At 41.9% G+C, this 15,342-nt stretch overlaps 2 protein-coding genes across 3 annotated transcripts in view; one reads left to right on the top strand and one right to left on the bottom strand.

Moving 5' to 3' along the window:
* pde4cb (phosphodiesterase 4C, cAMP-specific b) overlaps positions 1-15,342 on the bottom strand; it is a 120,626-nt gene that overhangs the window by 69,126 nt on the left and 36,158 nt on the right. The window lies entirely within an intron of this gene.
* On the top strand, positions 1,322-3,473 carry LOC311282045 (uncharacterized protein). The gene is made up of 2 exons (XM_084395565.1): positions 1,322-2,151; positions 2,316-3,473. Exons 1-2 carry the CDS (start codon positions 2,022-2,024, stop codon positions 3,122-3,124), a joined length of 939 nt encoding a protein of 312 aa, XP_084251691.1. The 5' UTR covers positions 1,322-2,021; the 3' UTR covers positions 3,125-3,473.

The following is a 15,342-nucleotide window of genomic DNA, read 5'->3' as shown; positions in this document are numbered from 1 at the left end:
GCCACAGTTGCCACAGTTATGTTGATAACTACACTATTTCAGTAGCTAAAATACCTAAAACAAAGAATTAAGATCAAATGCTCGAGGTGAACAAGAAAGCCATCAGTGAATGGGGGCATAATTAGCCTATTAGCTCATATAAAGGGTTTAAAGGGTTTGATCAGTACTGATTTACATTTCAGCCCAATAAGTAATAAAGTGAGGTCACACCTCTTTTTAATAAGTCATATAATTTGAGATATTATTCTTAGTGATTTAAGTTTAACCTTGATCTTAGGGGGTTGTTTAAATCTCTAACCTGTAACATACTGTCTTACCTCCGCCTTGAAAAGATCAGATACTCATAGAAAAACATATTTTTAAGATCTCTTTCACTCCTTTATTGAATAGCTATAATGCCCTGTTAGTGACTTTTAGTGACTGTTAGTATCTCTGTTCTAAACCAAAAATGAATGTGTGTCTATGTATATATTATTTAATTATTTATTCAGCAAGGACATTGTCAAAAGTGACAGTAAAGACTTTACATTAAAGAATCCTGAAAAAAATATATATCAGGGTTTGCACTCAAAATACATTAAAATACAGTTCTAATAAATGCAGCTTTGTTGACCATAAGACTTCTTTCAAAAAACTGGAAAAAAAAATGTTTCACTTTGAATTTGAATTCATCATAACGAGCGCGGGATTTGACGTTTACGGTCGCTGCTGAGAATGGAGATGAAGATCGCTGGATAAAGGGCCTAAAATTGATGTCTTTTGTGAATGTATGTTGTGTTTTGGTGTATTTTATATTTCTACTGTCAACTGTTCTATAGGAGAAAACGACTTTTGTGTCTCACGGCAAACAAACTAAATATTACAAATGTTATTCATTTGAATGTTTTAAAGTGCAGTCTTGTTTAACATCATGTAATCCTCCGAAACGAGTTTGCAGTATAAGTCACTAACAGAGTGAAATATTTCAATTAAATTAATTAGTATACTGCATTTAATAAACGCGACTGAAAACATAAATAGGAATATGTACACATTTGTACAACCATAAAGTTGTTAGTACGATAATTATTTACGTTTTAGTGCTATCTGTAATGATTCCTGTCTTGTGTTTCCCTCATCTTGTGTGGACTTTAGTTATTTCCTGTTCTGTGTCATGTTTTGTAGTCCTTTGTAGTTTTTCTAGTTTATTAGTATCCCCAGGTGTTTTCTCTTAGTCACGCCCCCCTTGTTATCTTGTTTAGCTGGTTAGTCACTGTATTTATACCCTGTGTCTTGGTTCAGTGTTTGTGGGTTCTTGTCATTTGTGATGTTGTTTTAGTTTGGTTGTTCTGTTCCTGTGTCTTGTTCCCTTATCTAAGTCTGTCTTGTTTCAAGTTTATTTATTAAATCTGTTGCTTTTGGATCCTGCTTCCTCCGTTGATTCAACCCTGCATCGTCACAGAAGAACCCACCAAACAACAAGGATCCAGCAACAATGATTCCCAGGAATCCTGTAGCACGGATTATGTGTCTCCGTCAAGGAGACCGGAAAATTGAGGAGTACGTACAGGAGTTTATCAATCTGGCAAATGTTACCCCTATTGACCCTATGTGCCTCATGATCTTTTTTAGAGGAGGGCTATCAGAGCCACTTGGGTCAACCATGCCACTGCATTCTCCCCACGGCACTTTAGAATTTTATATTAACTTGGCCCTGCAGCTGAGTGATTCGGGATATGCTGTGGGGATCACGGAAGAGAAACGTGGTACTCCCACATTAGCTCTCATTCCAGAGACTGTTCACGTCGCTTCCGCTGATCCAGAGACTGTTCACGTCGCTTCCGCTGATCCAGAGACTGTTCACGTCGCTTCCGCTGATCCAGAGACTGTTCACGTCGCTTCTGCTGATCCAGAGACTGTTCACGTCGCTTCTGCTGATCCAGAGACTGTTCACGTCGCTTCTGCTGATCCAGAGACTGTTCACGTCGCTTCTGCTGATCCAGAGACTGTTCACGTCGCTTCTGCTGATCCAGAGACTGTTCATGTCGCTTTTGCTGATCCAGAGACTGTTCACGTCACTTCCGCCGATCCAGAGCTTCACGCCAGTCCAGCCGAGCCTGCACTTCACGTCAGCTCAGAGTCTTCTTCCCCGCTGGTCCTGCCCAGCTCAGAGTCTCCTTCGCCGCTGGTCCTGCCCAGCTCAGAGTCTCCTTCGCCGCTGGTCCTGCCCAGCTCAGAGTCTCCTTCGCCGCTGGTCCTGCCCAGCTCAGAGTCTCCTTCGCCGCTGGTCCTGCCCAGCTCAGAGCCCTCTTCGCCGCTGGTCCTGCCCAGCTCAGAGCCCTCTTCGCCGCTGGTCCTGCCCAGCTCAGAGCCCTCTTCGTCGCTGGTCCTGCCCAGCTCAGAGCCCTCTTCGCCGCTGGTCCTGCCCAGCTCAGAGCCCTCTTCGCCGCTGGTCCTGCCCAGCTCAGAGCCCTCTTCGCCGCTGGTCCTGCCCAGCTCAGAGCCCTCTTCGCCGCTGGTCCTGCCCAGCTCAGAGCCCTCTTCGCCGCTGGTCCTGCCCAGCTCAGAGCCCTCTTCGCCGCTGGTCCTGCCCAGCTCAGAGCCCTCTTCGCCGCTGGTCCTGCCCAGCTCAGAGCCCTCTTCGCCCGAACTGCTGTCTTCGCCCTGGCCGCCTGAAGGGTCGTCTCCGCCGTGGCCGCCAGAAGGGTCGTCTCCGCCGTGGCCGCCTGAAGGGTCGTCTCCGCCGTGGCCGCCTGAAGGGTCGTCTCCGCCGTGGCCGCCTGAAGGGTCGTCTCCGCCGTGGCCGCCTGAAGGGTCGTCTCCGCCGTGGCCGCCAGAGGGGTCGTCTCCGCCGTGGCCGCCAGAGGGGTCGTCTCCGCCGTGGCCGCCAGAAGGGTCGTCTCCGCCGTGGCCGCCAGAAGGGTCGTCTCCGCCGTGGCCGCCAGAAGGGTCGTCTCCGCCCGGGTCGCCTGCACAGCCTGCTCCACCCTGGTCTCTCGTCCTGTCGCAGTCTCCAGGCCCCCTTCCGTTCCATGGGCCTGGCCCTCCATCCCGCCCCCAGTTCCGCCTCCGATCCACCACCCTCCTGGACTATTGTTTTTTGAGGAGTGTCTGGAATCCACTCCTTAAGTGGGGGGCTATGTAATGATTCCTGTCTTGTGTTTCCCTCATCTTGTGTGGACTTTAGTTATTTCCTGTTCTGTGTCATGTTTTGTAGTCCTTTGTAGTTTTTCTAGTTTATTAGTATCCCCAGGTGTTTTCTCTTAGTCACGCCCCCCTTGTTATCTTGTTTAGCTGGTTAGTCACTGTATTTATACCCTGTGTCTTGGTTCAGTGTTTGTGGGTTCTTGTCATTTGTGATGTTGTTTTAGTTTGGTTGTTCTGTTCCTGTGTCTTGTTCCCTTATCTAAGTCTGTCTTGTTTCAAGTTTATTTATTAAATCTGTTGCTTTTGGATCCTGCTTCCTCCGTTGATTCAACCCTGCATCGTCACACTATCAATACGTAAATATTTTACGTTTTAGTTCTGTCAAAATTTAGTATTATGCACTGAAAAAAATAATTCTTTTTTTATGGTAAGTGGTTGCACACAATTGATTTTAGCTACATTTAAACAAATGCATTAAGTTGAACTAAACTTGATTAAGTTCAACTTAATGCATTTGTTTAAATCAGGGGTGTCCAAACTCAGTCCTGGAGGGCCACTGTCCTGCAGAGTTTAGCTCCAACCCCAATTAAACACACCTGAACCAGATAATCAAGGCCCTAGTAAGACCTTAAATTATCTGGTTCAGGTGTGTTTAATTGGGGTTGGAGCTAAACTCTGCAGGACAGTGGCCCTCCAGGAGCAGGATTGGACATCCCTGGTTTAAATGTAGCTAAAATCAATTGTGTGCAACCACTTACTATAACAAATTTATTAAATTCAACAAATCATTTTTTTCAGTGTGTTTTTGTGTGTATAAAATAAGTAAATATACGTAGAACTACACACGTATTCTCATGAGATCACGTTGGTAATAATGGTGTTATTCCAGAAAAAAGAGTTGGTGAGGGTCAAGGGATTTTGTTGAATCTAATTTGTTGCGAAAAACCAATAAAAACTTTGGGAAGAAGAAATCTCTTGCCCTAAGGATGAACAATAGTAACAGCTTGTTTTAGCAAGCACCATCATTAAATGAAAACCTCAGAGTGATGCCTGAGAAACACCAGCAAAGTGTGAAATCTAAAGCTTCTCACATGGAATACAGTCAGATCAGTTCTTATGGGTCCTCACAAAAATGCCGCAGCAAAGCCAGACAGATAATAACCCACTTTCAGATGGTCAGTCGCTCACAGATAAATGCATTTCTGCAGTTACACTGCAAGCTGAACAGAGCTGAGAATATTAAGCATTCAGAAAAAGTACAGCTAGTAGAATTTAAATGACACAATCTCCAGTGATTCCAGCACTTTGTGTAAAGATTACACTCTGAAATGAATGCTCTTCTATACATCATGTTCTATGATACAAATGGACAAATAGCATCCTGCTGAAAATCTATAGTTAGGAGAACAAAATGGCCTTTTTTTTCAATAGGGCAGAAAACATTCAGTTCCTCTCACATAAAGGCACAGACACAGCTCTCTCTATATCACAGGCTTGTCTTATTCATTGAATCTACTACTATACATTTATATTTTTAATGAAGCCAAAAGGTGAAGAACAAGCTTTAAAGAGTTCTTCAGTACTTCAGGGGTGGCATGTTGAAGCATGTCCTCGTCTGAATAGGAGGTATAATTTTTTCCTCTTCTCTGACCTATATACTGTATTTTTCCCCTGAGGGTGAAACCTCAACATGGCATTGACCACAAAATGTGAAGAACTTAAAAGCAAAATGGGCGTCTTATTATTAGACTGTTATTGGACTTTAGATTGCATTTCTTATCAAAGGACAAAAAGCAGACTTGAAATGTGTCTGTGCTTGGGGACAAATTACTGTCGAAAGCAGCGCTTCATTAATAAGTGATGCAGTGTGAAGAATAATCAGGAAAATAAATTAAGTATGGCTTAATATAATTCCATACAATGTAATTACAGTATCATCAGCCCTTTAGCCATTAAAAATTCGCAATCACTTCAGCCTAGAAAGAGAAATGAAGCCACCAAGAAAAATTAATGTAATAATAGAATTATGATAACTGGGGTCAATAGTCAGGATCTGGAGTCATTTTATGGTGATTAGATATAAAGAGACGGAGCTTTGACAGGCTCGTTTGCCATCTTTCAGAATCTTTTCCTTAAGTTTTAGATTCCAGATACGGAAAGATGCAGTTAAAGGAACACTTTGACTTTTTGGGACTTTAGCTTATTCACCGTATCCCCCAGAGTTAGATTAGTCCATACATATCTTTTTCAACTCCGTGCGTGCTTTAAGTCTGTTTGACGCACCCACCGCTAGCCTAGCTTAGCACAAAGACTGGATGTAAATGGCTACAGCTAGCATACTAATCCCAATAAGTGACAAAATAACGCCAACATTTTCCTATTTACATGTTGTGATTTGTATAGTCACAGTGTGTACAAATAACAAGGTAATATGAGACACAGACATTTTTTAAACGTTTAAATACTGGGGACTATTTTCTCAGAAGGCGAAGCACTGCTACTTGGGCGGAGTGATGAGCGCAGCACCCGAGAAGCGCCGTGGTGAGGAGCAGAGACTGAGAGTTCGCTCAGAGTCGGAGTAATAGAGTCAGCAATTACTAGATAGTAAATGCAAAGTTTACATTCATGGGTGTTCGCTGTATTGTAAAGAGCTGCGACAATAAACAGGGGAATTCCAACCAAAAACGCTGACCTGATGAATCAATGGCTACTTGTTCTAGATATAGATCCAAACACACCTGTAGACATCATCAAGGACTATCGCGTTTGCTCAGAACATTTCACTGAGGACGACTATTTTGAAAATGTTTAATTTGCCACACGGAGCATGAAACGTGTGCTGAAGGATAACGTTACGGCCATCCCATCGATAGTAAATACAGGACAAAGTGGATCACCTGCGGCTGCGGTAAGTGTTCCGTTATGTTTTTAGATGACTAGCCTACTATTACAGTGCCATTAGCTAACGTTAGATGTAATGTAACCTTCGTGACACTATTACATGAATAGGGTGCTCACTACTATTACAGTTGTTCCCGGGGTCCATGTATCCCCTGTAATGTTAGTATTGTGTTGTCACAAATGCGCTCTATCGCCCCAGTAACAAATAAGCGGCGCTAAAGGTAACTTTCAGGACTGAAGCCTTCAACTTGCTAATGAATTGGAGGGTGGGATGGGCAGTTTTTATTTTTGATAAACAGTGACCTTGTTTGTGAAATAGTAGGCTACTCCCGTTCTGATTCTCCCCTCGACCTCAGTCTGTTCGGCATCTTGTCTATCAGCTTCCAAAGTTTGTAACTCCTCGTCTGTGTATTCTGGTTCAAAACGATATGGTTCTGGATCTTGGTTTGATACCAAATAAAAATCCTCTGACAATTCATCAAAGTCAGCCATGATCACGAATCACGTTCGCTACTAGCTAGTCACATTGGTTTTGTTGACGGAACGGCGCTTCTCGGGTGCTGCGCTCATCACTCCGCCCAAGTAGCAGTGCTTCGCCTTCTGAGAAAATAGTTCCCAGTATTTAAACATTTAAAAAATGTCTGTGTCTCATATTACCTTGTTATTTGTACACACTGTGACTATACAAATCACAACATGTAAATAGGAAAATGTTGGCGTTATTTTGTCACTTATTGGGATTAGTATGCTAGCTGTAGCCATTTACATCCAGTCTTTGTGCTAAGCTAGGCTAGCGGTGGGTGCGTCAAACAGACTTAAAGCACGCACGGAGTTGAAAAAGATATGTATGGACTTATCTAACTCTGGGTGGTGAATAAGCTAAAGTCCCAAAAAGTCGAAGTGTTCCTTTAAATCAAGAGCATTTCTCTTCTAAAACCTACATTTAAAAAAAAAAGGTTATTCTTTCAACACAAATGCTGATTTGAGACTGTTAGGTAATGTAGCTGGGTTGATTTGACCCAGTTTGATTAATAATCATTCATAATCAGTAACTTCAAACACCATTCAAGTTCTCTGAATGTCAATACCACTTCAACTATTCTTGTTCACAGCACTTATGACAGAAATAGAATAAAATGAATCTAAGTGGAGAGAGAACTTTGAAACTGCCTGCAGTAAGGATCATTCTTTAAAAAAAAAACAAAAAAAACAATTATGTTGAGTTTTGTTATGTTTCCTCTCAATCGAGCTGTGAGCAGTGACCGGTATCTGAAAAAGCTGGAATAGTCTGTGTGTTTTTGGCGGCACTCAAAGCCTGAGGCTTTGGCCATAGTAGGACTATTTTCATTGATACATCCATATGCAGTGTTTTAGTTGTTTTTAATGTTTATAATATGTGAGCCATGATGTGAATAAAGACTTTTGAACTTTTTTGGACTGGAAGAAGTGCCTTTAGATCTCTTTTTTCTAAAAATATGTTTGAAACCTAAACAAAGAGGACCTTCTGGGATTACTTCACAAGGTCCTTCCAGCATGTAGCGTTCCAAGATGTTTTCCTTGATCTGTCAATGTGAGGACATTATGTATTTCTATTTCTTCATTTTGTCCTTTGTATATATACCCCCTGGTTCTTTCAGTTCTTGGTCCATTATTTTCAATGTTAAGGTTGGTTTGCTTTACTCCTGCATGTTTGTTTTTAGTTTTGTTTAACTTTTTTTCCCATCATTGAAGATTCTTTCTGACAATCCATGTTTTTGGGCTGTGAGCTGGCAGTTATATGGCAGGTTCTTATTCTTCTGAAATAGTTCAGCATTTCCAGATCCAAAACATGCCAAGGAGATCTGCGTAAACCAGAGGGAGAGGATAGAATTTGCTTACGCACAAGTTAGCTAACGTGATCATCAAACATTCAACAGTATTTAAATGCCTAACGTTACGGAAGGAGGGTGCAAGCTTTGAGGGTGTTGATGCACTCAGATCTACTCAATCAATGTTTTGATCATCGGTCTGAAATCGATTCGGACAAAGTCATTGACAAAAAATGCAATTTTCTCAGCTTTTTGTTGGCATTTTATTTTTCTATGAAATTTACTCGCATTCAAGTGTTGTGAATATAATCAAAAATGCTAGTGCTGCTGGCAACTTTTTAAGAAAACACTGGTGGGGAAAGAGTTAATAAAGCATTTAGATTAATTTAGACCCATAAAGCATTTAGGTCACCTCAAATCTCTCCTTTGCCTGTAACAACCTGTGACCATGCTCTTGTGTTGGGCTTGGCGTAACAAAGCTCTTTATTTCAGGTAAGTCTTTAATTTAGGTAAATGGCTATAAACGTTAACTTTAACTAATTTGCTCAGCAAGAATAAAACTTATACTTCACTATGACAGTAGTTGACTAGAAAGAGAAAACTGACCATAAAAATACATTTACACTAATTCCAACCATAGCTTCCCTATTTTAAGAATGCAATGCGTATTTGCGTTGGGTTATGAATGTGCATGTTTCTGCCAAAAGGCAATATCCTAAATGGGATGGGATCTCAAAACCTTATTTTTGACTCTTGATTCCAATACTGCTACCAACAAGATACTGAAATAAGCATACAATTCACAGTGCATGCAAATATTGGGTAAAATAGTTCATGCTTAACTGGAAGGGTGCTTGGGACTATTTATGTTGGCTCTTAAAATTAAACATAAGCATATTCAACATTTCTCTCACTTTAGCCCTATTCGGACGGGACTAGTTTTCTAAACGACGTTCGAGTTACAATTCTTTCCACTCGACGTCTGTGATTTCATGTACCGAATCGGTCTGGACTAACATCTCTGTGTTTAATACAGAGGTGGGAGTGTGTGTTTTCTAGACGTGGCCGTTACAGAAGATCATATGCTGTGCTTGCATGCATCACGTATGACATATATGTCTTTTAATTTATAATTTGTTAATATTATTGATTAATAAATTGATTATAAAACCCTATTTAAGTAAACTTCACAAGTTTTTAGCAGCGGCTGTTTATAATAAACTTGCCTAAGTGAGCAGAGAAATGTCGACAAGTAGGCCTATCTGACTATTAAAATGGGCAGTCTTCACAGTTTCCGCGATTTGTCTCTATTTATTGATTGTGTATATTATTTTTTCATCGGATACCATCCATATTGAAATTAAATTAAAGCATGCCTAAGGTTGGTGTGGAAACGGTAGCTCAGGTACGTCAAAAACACATGAGGAGAAGCAACAGAATCAGCAATCACAGACATTAGCATTTGGACAGGATTAGATTTCTCAGAGGACCGTTGAGTTTGGCGAAAAACAGTAGCTAATTTGCCCTGGGGATTTTCACAAAGGTTCTTTGAGAAAAACACTGACCTGGCAGATAAAATCGCAAAATGTGTCTGTGAAACATGCATTTCTCTAACGTCCCCCCAGAAAACTAATCCCGTCTGAAGGGGTTTTGTCCACCATCTTGGATTTATATTTTCCCACTGAGTCTGTCACAATGCTTTCTGTTTTTACCATAAACATTATATGGAAAGCTGTCTTTCTGGCCCCCAAAATAATATTTATCAGGGTATCTAGCTTTTGGATTTGAAATGCTCTCTGTAGCAGTTTTGGAGCGAAGTATATCTCTATTATCATATGTGATGGCAAGACTACCTCTGAGTCAAAAGCAACTAAAATCTGTCTTCAAACATCCTCGCCATTAGCCCTCTGACAGCAGTATAATCTTTTTTCAATGTGTAAATGACTGCTTCATCCAGGACATCTGCACGTCTATAGACAGTGATACAACAGATGCAAGAGGTGGACGGAATCCACGAGTTAGCAAAAAAAATCTGTACTTTGTTGTATATAGAGTTAAAAACAAGTAAATATAATAACTGCTGAAGCTAGAGATGATTTTACAAACCCATTAGCACCACAGACAGATAACAATTTTATCTACAATTTAGCAAAAATATTTTTTTAATCATGTGTCACCTAGAGGCCAAAGTGCAAACACATAGACACATTTTTATTTTTTTATAACTTGCCTAGGGAACCTACCCCCCCCATTCCCCACCCCACGGATTTCAAACGAGGGCAGACAGGTACAACCTGCTCCTCATACCCAAGCCTCGGCCCTGCATGAAGCTATGCTGTTTTTTGCTGCATATATTGCTGAATAGTTAACATTTTTTAAATGTCTTTTTCACATATTGAACTTTTTGTGTTCGACACTTCTTTAGAAAAACCATAATGAACTTGGCAGTGAAGATTCCAACACGAAGTGAGTCATTATTTTATCAATGCTTTTGCATACAGACTCAAAAATTATATCTATCATTGCCAAATTTTCCAAAGAATACCACATACATTTAAATAAAGGTCCAAGAGTTATAAAGCTATAAACCATCTACTCATTCTTATTATAAAAATCTAAATAATTGCTTCAATTCTTTCTCACTTGTTTGAATTATGGTAAGAAGACTTGCCAAAAAAATGTGGACAACCACCTTTAATGTTGATAACCATTGATGCAAGAACAGATAGAGAAAGACAAAATCACATAAATCTTGCACAACCTATCAAAAGATTCCACAGCTAAGTAAAACTGCATTACATGTTTGGGATTACAGCATGCTGAAGCAGCTTTTGTGGATAGTTCATGTTTTCATTGTGAGAACATGACTATCGCGGTGTTGAGATCGAGACTCGCCTTCGTTCGCGAAGGTGGAGTCCCCATTACCCCGCCCCACCCTAGGGTGCCGTGTGGGATGGGTGATCAGAGAATCATAGTGATGGCTTCCCAGCCTGGTAACCAATCCCTGTGGGCCCCTCACTCCAATATCACACCGCAGCTGGTGGAGCCCCCCGTTGAGCGTGCTGGTCCCTCTGTAATAGAACGACCTGCCGTTTCATTCGGGGCCCCTCCAGTGGACAGGATGCCGATTGCAGCATCAGAGGGTGAGCTGGCCTCTGGAGATGATGACTCGGCTGTGTTATCTCCCTCTGGGAGTGTAACGTTGCCCGAGCCAGATCCAGAAATGTCAGCTATGCTGAAACGGGCCGTCAAGGCTGTCGGGCTCGCGTGGAATCCTCCACCATGTCCCGAACAGTCTCGGTTGGATGATTGGTTTCTCGGGGCGGGCCGCGCTGGTTCTCAGCCCGCCGCCCCAGTGCCTTTCTTTCCCGAAGTGCATGGAGAGCTTTCCAGGTCGTGGACGGCACCTTTCTCTGCCAGAAACTGCCTGAGTAGCTCCTCCCCCCTCACTTCCCTTGACGGAGGAGCGGTGAAGGGTTGCGAGGCAATCCCTCCAGTGGAGCGGTCTGTCATGACACAGGTGCACCTGTGTCCGGCGGCTGCTGCCTCTTGGACGGGGGATCCTCGTCTGCCTACACCCCGTCGCCGGTGGCAGATCCTCCGTCTGCTCATCGCCGAGGGCGTCCCCCTGCCACTGCCTCCGCTCCCGCTAGGGATGGGGCACCGTTGGCACCTGCGCCAGACCTCTGGAAACTCCATGTCTCGATGCGGAGGTTCAGGGATCTACCTCAAAATGAACGTAGATACCATCACTTCTGCGGGAGCACCCTCTAAAAAAGTGAGGCTTGCTTACGACCTGAAGTGGAACCTGTTCGTTGAGTGGTGTTCTTCTCAAAGAAGACCCCCGAAGGTGTTCGATCACTTCTGTGCTTTCTTTCCTGCAAGATGGGTCGGAGCGAGGGCTGACGTTGGTTATTCAATATTATATTAATATTATATTTATTATATTAAACAATGGTTATTCCCTGTTTAAGTAATCCATATGAAAGCAACGACATGTACAGTTTCTTCAGTGCATGCTCATTAACTCTAATGTGACCACACCCATACACGCACGAGCGATTGACATGCAAATCGTCCAAGTGAAGAAACGCAGACCTGTAAACGCCCATTACCTCAAAAACAAAGAATCAGAGACTTCAGTTCTCCTCTGCTTTTCATCGAGTTTGGAAGACACGTTGTGTTTGAGCTGTGCTGTTTACCTTGGATTTACCTCAGAAGAATTAGATGAACGCGATTTGAAGATGAGAAAGATTTTTAAGGTAAGACATGTCCATTCATAATAGTAAACATGTTATTGTTGCATAAACTTTACATTGTAGCAACTAGTCAAACTGGTGCCAGACTAAAATGTCCCGACGGTGCGCCTTCCATGATCGGCCGCTCTAATGGATTTGTTGCCAAATGCCGAGAGGATGAAGCGTTTCCTGACTTTTTAAGTTATCATTGTATCATACACCAACAACCGTTGTGTGCGAAAATGTTGAACATGAAAGAGATCATGGACGTAGCAAACAAAGTAGCCTGCTCTATCCGTGCTAGAGCTCTTCAAAGACGACTGTTCCGCTTGCATCTTGAGGAGGCTGGCAGCGACCACTCAGACCTACTGCTTCACACGGACGTAAGGTGGTTGAGTAGGGGGAAATTCCTGCAACGATTCCGCGATCTCCTTCCCGAGGTAAAGCAGTTCCTACATGACTAAAAACATGCGGAATACACGCAACTTAATGATGATCGTTGGCTGCTTGATTTGCCGTTTTTAACTGATCTGGCGAACTTGCTGAACTGAACTTGTTGAGCTGAACGTGGAATTACAGGGCAAAGAAAAAACCGTGATCAATATGATAAGCTCAGTGAACGCCTTCAAGGGAAAACTTAAACTGCTTTCTTCAAAGATCCAACGCCATGATCTGGGGAACTTTAGAAACCTTGCATCTGAGCTGAATAATCAAGGGAAGGACTTAACGGAGATTGACAGTGCATGTTATGCAGAACAGATTGACACCGTCCTGTCAGACTTTAACAGGAGATTTCAAGACTTCACTCTACTCAAGCCAGTTGCCACGTTTATGTGCTTCCCTTTTTGGGAGAATGCTGAGGTCGATGTCCTCGCTTCCAAAATCGCAACAATGTTTCAGCTCAGTTCTGCTGAAGTTGAGGATGAGATCTTGACACTGCAAGCGGATATTAACTTGAAGTCTAGGGCCCATAAACAATTCTGGAGTTTACTCACAGAAGAAAAGTATCCCAACATGAGAAAATGTGCAACATCACTGACTGCAATGTTTGGGTCTACTTACTTTTGCGAATCAACCTTTTCACATATGAAATTTATCAAATCCAAATACCTCTCCACCCTGACCGACGATCATTTGGAGGCCTGTCTTAGACTGGCTATCAGTAGCTATTGCCCAGACTATGCATCCCTAGTGGACTCCATCCAATGCAAGTCATCATTTGAATAAGATACTGACCACTGATGTGAACATGCCATGTGTATGCAAGAAAATGACTATATACAACTTATTGTACATAAAGTTAATTCACTGTCTGAAAGTTTCAATGTTTGAACAGTGAATTGTAGTGTGATATAGTGTGTAATGTAGGCCAAATGCCACTGTATATGTATGTATGTTAAAAGAAAATCCTAGTGTTAAAAAAAAGTTAAATTTCAATGTGAGTGAGTGAGTGAGTGAGTGTGTGTGTGTGTGTGTGTGTGTGTGTGTGTGTGTGTGTGTGTGTGTGTGTGTGTGTGTGTGTGCTACCTGAATGGGTAAAGTTACATTTCAATGTGTGGATTTTGATGTAAATGTACTGAATTGTATGGGAAATGTAATGTAAGTGCCACTGTGTATGAAATCACATGCATGTTGATTAGTAGCTTCTATTGTGGACTATGTTACTGTTGTTACTGTATTTTTAGTGTTGGTAGGGAAATTAAACTCAATCATAAATTACTAATGATTTAAGTGTGAAACATTAAAGCAAAATAGCAGCCAATATGACACTGTGTGTTCGTTTTGGTACATTAAAAAAGACACGTAATGTGAGTAGTAGATCATTCTGACCCAGTCACTTAAAAGGTAGATCACCATTCAGAAAAGCATGGGCACCCCTGCTATAGGCTATTGTTATTATTATTTTATGCAGCCCTATACGTATATGCCTACAAGGCACAACACACCTGGTGTTCATTATATATATATATATATATATACAGATTTTAAATCACAATTTTAACCAGAAAAATCTAAAATGTATTCCCAAAATTGTGCAGCCCTATAGTTTCTCTTGATATTAGCATGTTCACAGTTGTTTCGTTTTTTATTTCTTTTTACAGGGACCAGATGCCACTGATGAGTCCTGCTGACTTCAACATTCACATGAGTCTCTGTACATGAACATGGTAAAGTGAAAAATCAAACACCTTGGAAATGACAGGTATGTACTATGTTTCAGGAATGGCACGAAGTTATGTCACTGTTCAAGTCTCTCTTTAGATCAGTGTGCTCAATAATGTGCTTTTTTTGTCCTTTGGATTATGTTGTGTTCAAACAACCAAAAAGCATTCTTTTTTAAATCTCTCCTCATTATTTGTGCAAGGTTCCTCATAATGATAGGGCCTGATAGCACCTGATAGGGCCATTATGGGAGGGCATTTGTCTTTCTCAGGTGTGAAACACATCAATATTCATGATGATTCACGCCTCCTCGCATAAAGCTTTCTTACACAAAACATGTCTTACAATTTTTAAATCAATATATTGTTTTATCTGAATGAGTACGCAGGATAATTTTCACATAGTTTTGAAGCAAATATTCTAGGCTACGTGATACAATTTCCAAACGTCTTGTGAAGAAATAATCAGTATGGGTTTCATGACCTTATTTCAGTGACTTTTTTTTTTCACAAACCACGCATAAATGTCATTATCTCAAAACTACAAACTTTTACATACATGCTGCTGACATTTTATTGTAGCAGAGTTTGTGCTGAATACAGTGTAATCAGATTTTAGCCATGAAAATGTTACAAGTAACAGCAATAAGTACAAATGTCAGAGCAAGTCAGAACACCTCCAGGGCCCAGAAAACACCTCAGACCCCAGAGGGTTAAAACTGGACCAGGTGGTGAGCCTGCAAGCGCTGTCCCAGAAGAGGCAGACCCAGCCCTGGCTTTTCTCTGTCCCTTCCGCTCATTGCGGTTATAACAGGACAGAATGCAAAGGCTCAGGACCTCAGACCAGCTCTTGTCTGTTACGGAGACCAGCAGAAGGGAAGGCTTTTTCCAAGCAGAGGTTGGCCCACTTGATAGTGGTTGCAATCATCTTGGTATGTTTACCCAAGGTGCACCGTGCCCACCTGGGTAGTGAGCCTCTCCAAAGAGAGAGTGTAGCTCCTTCCTGGGCGTTGACACAGGGTGCCTCGCTAACAGATGTTTTTAGAGCTGCGGGCTGGGCGACACCAGCACATTCGCTAGAAAAATAGCCTATGTGTCGAGCCGGTT

The sequence above is a fragment of the Rutilus rutilus genome, assembly GCF_951802725.1.
Source record: "Rutilus rutilus genome assembly, chromosome: 22".
Taxonomy (NCBI): Eukaryota; Metazoa; Chordata; class Actinopteri; order Cypriniformes; family Leuciscidae; genus Rutilus; species Rutilus rutilus.
This window is presented reverse-complemented; position numbering and strand designations above follow the sequence as displayed.

Excerpts from the sequence above, each read along its gene's own strand:
- LOC311282045 (XM_084395565.1), top strand. The coding sequence starts at position 2,022 with ATGTCGCTTTTGCTGATCCAGAGACTGTTCACGTCACTTCCGCCGATC. Across the intron at positions 2,152-2,315 it reads CTGGTCCTGCCCAGCTCAGA|AGCCCTCTTCGCCGCTGGTC; the intron begins GTCTCCTTCGCC and ends TGCCCAGCTCAG.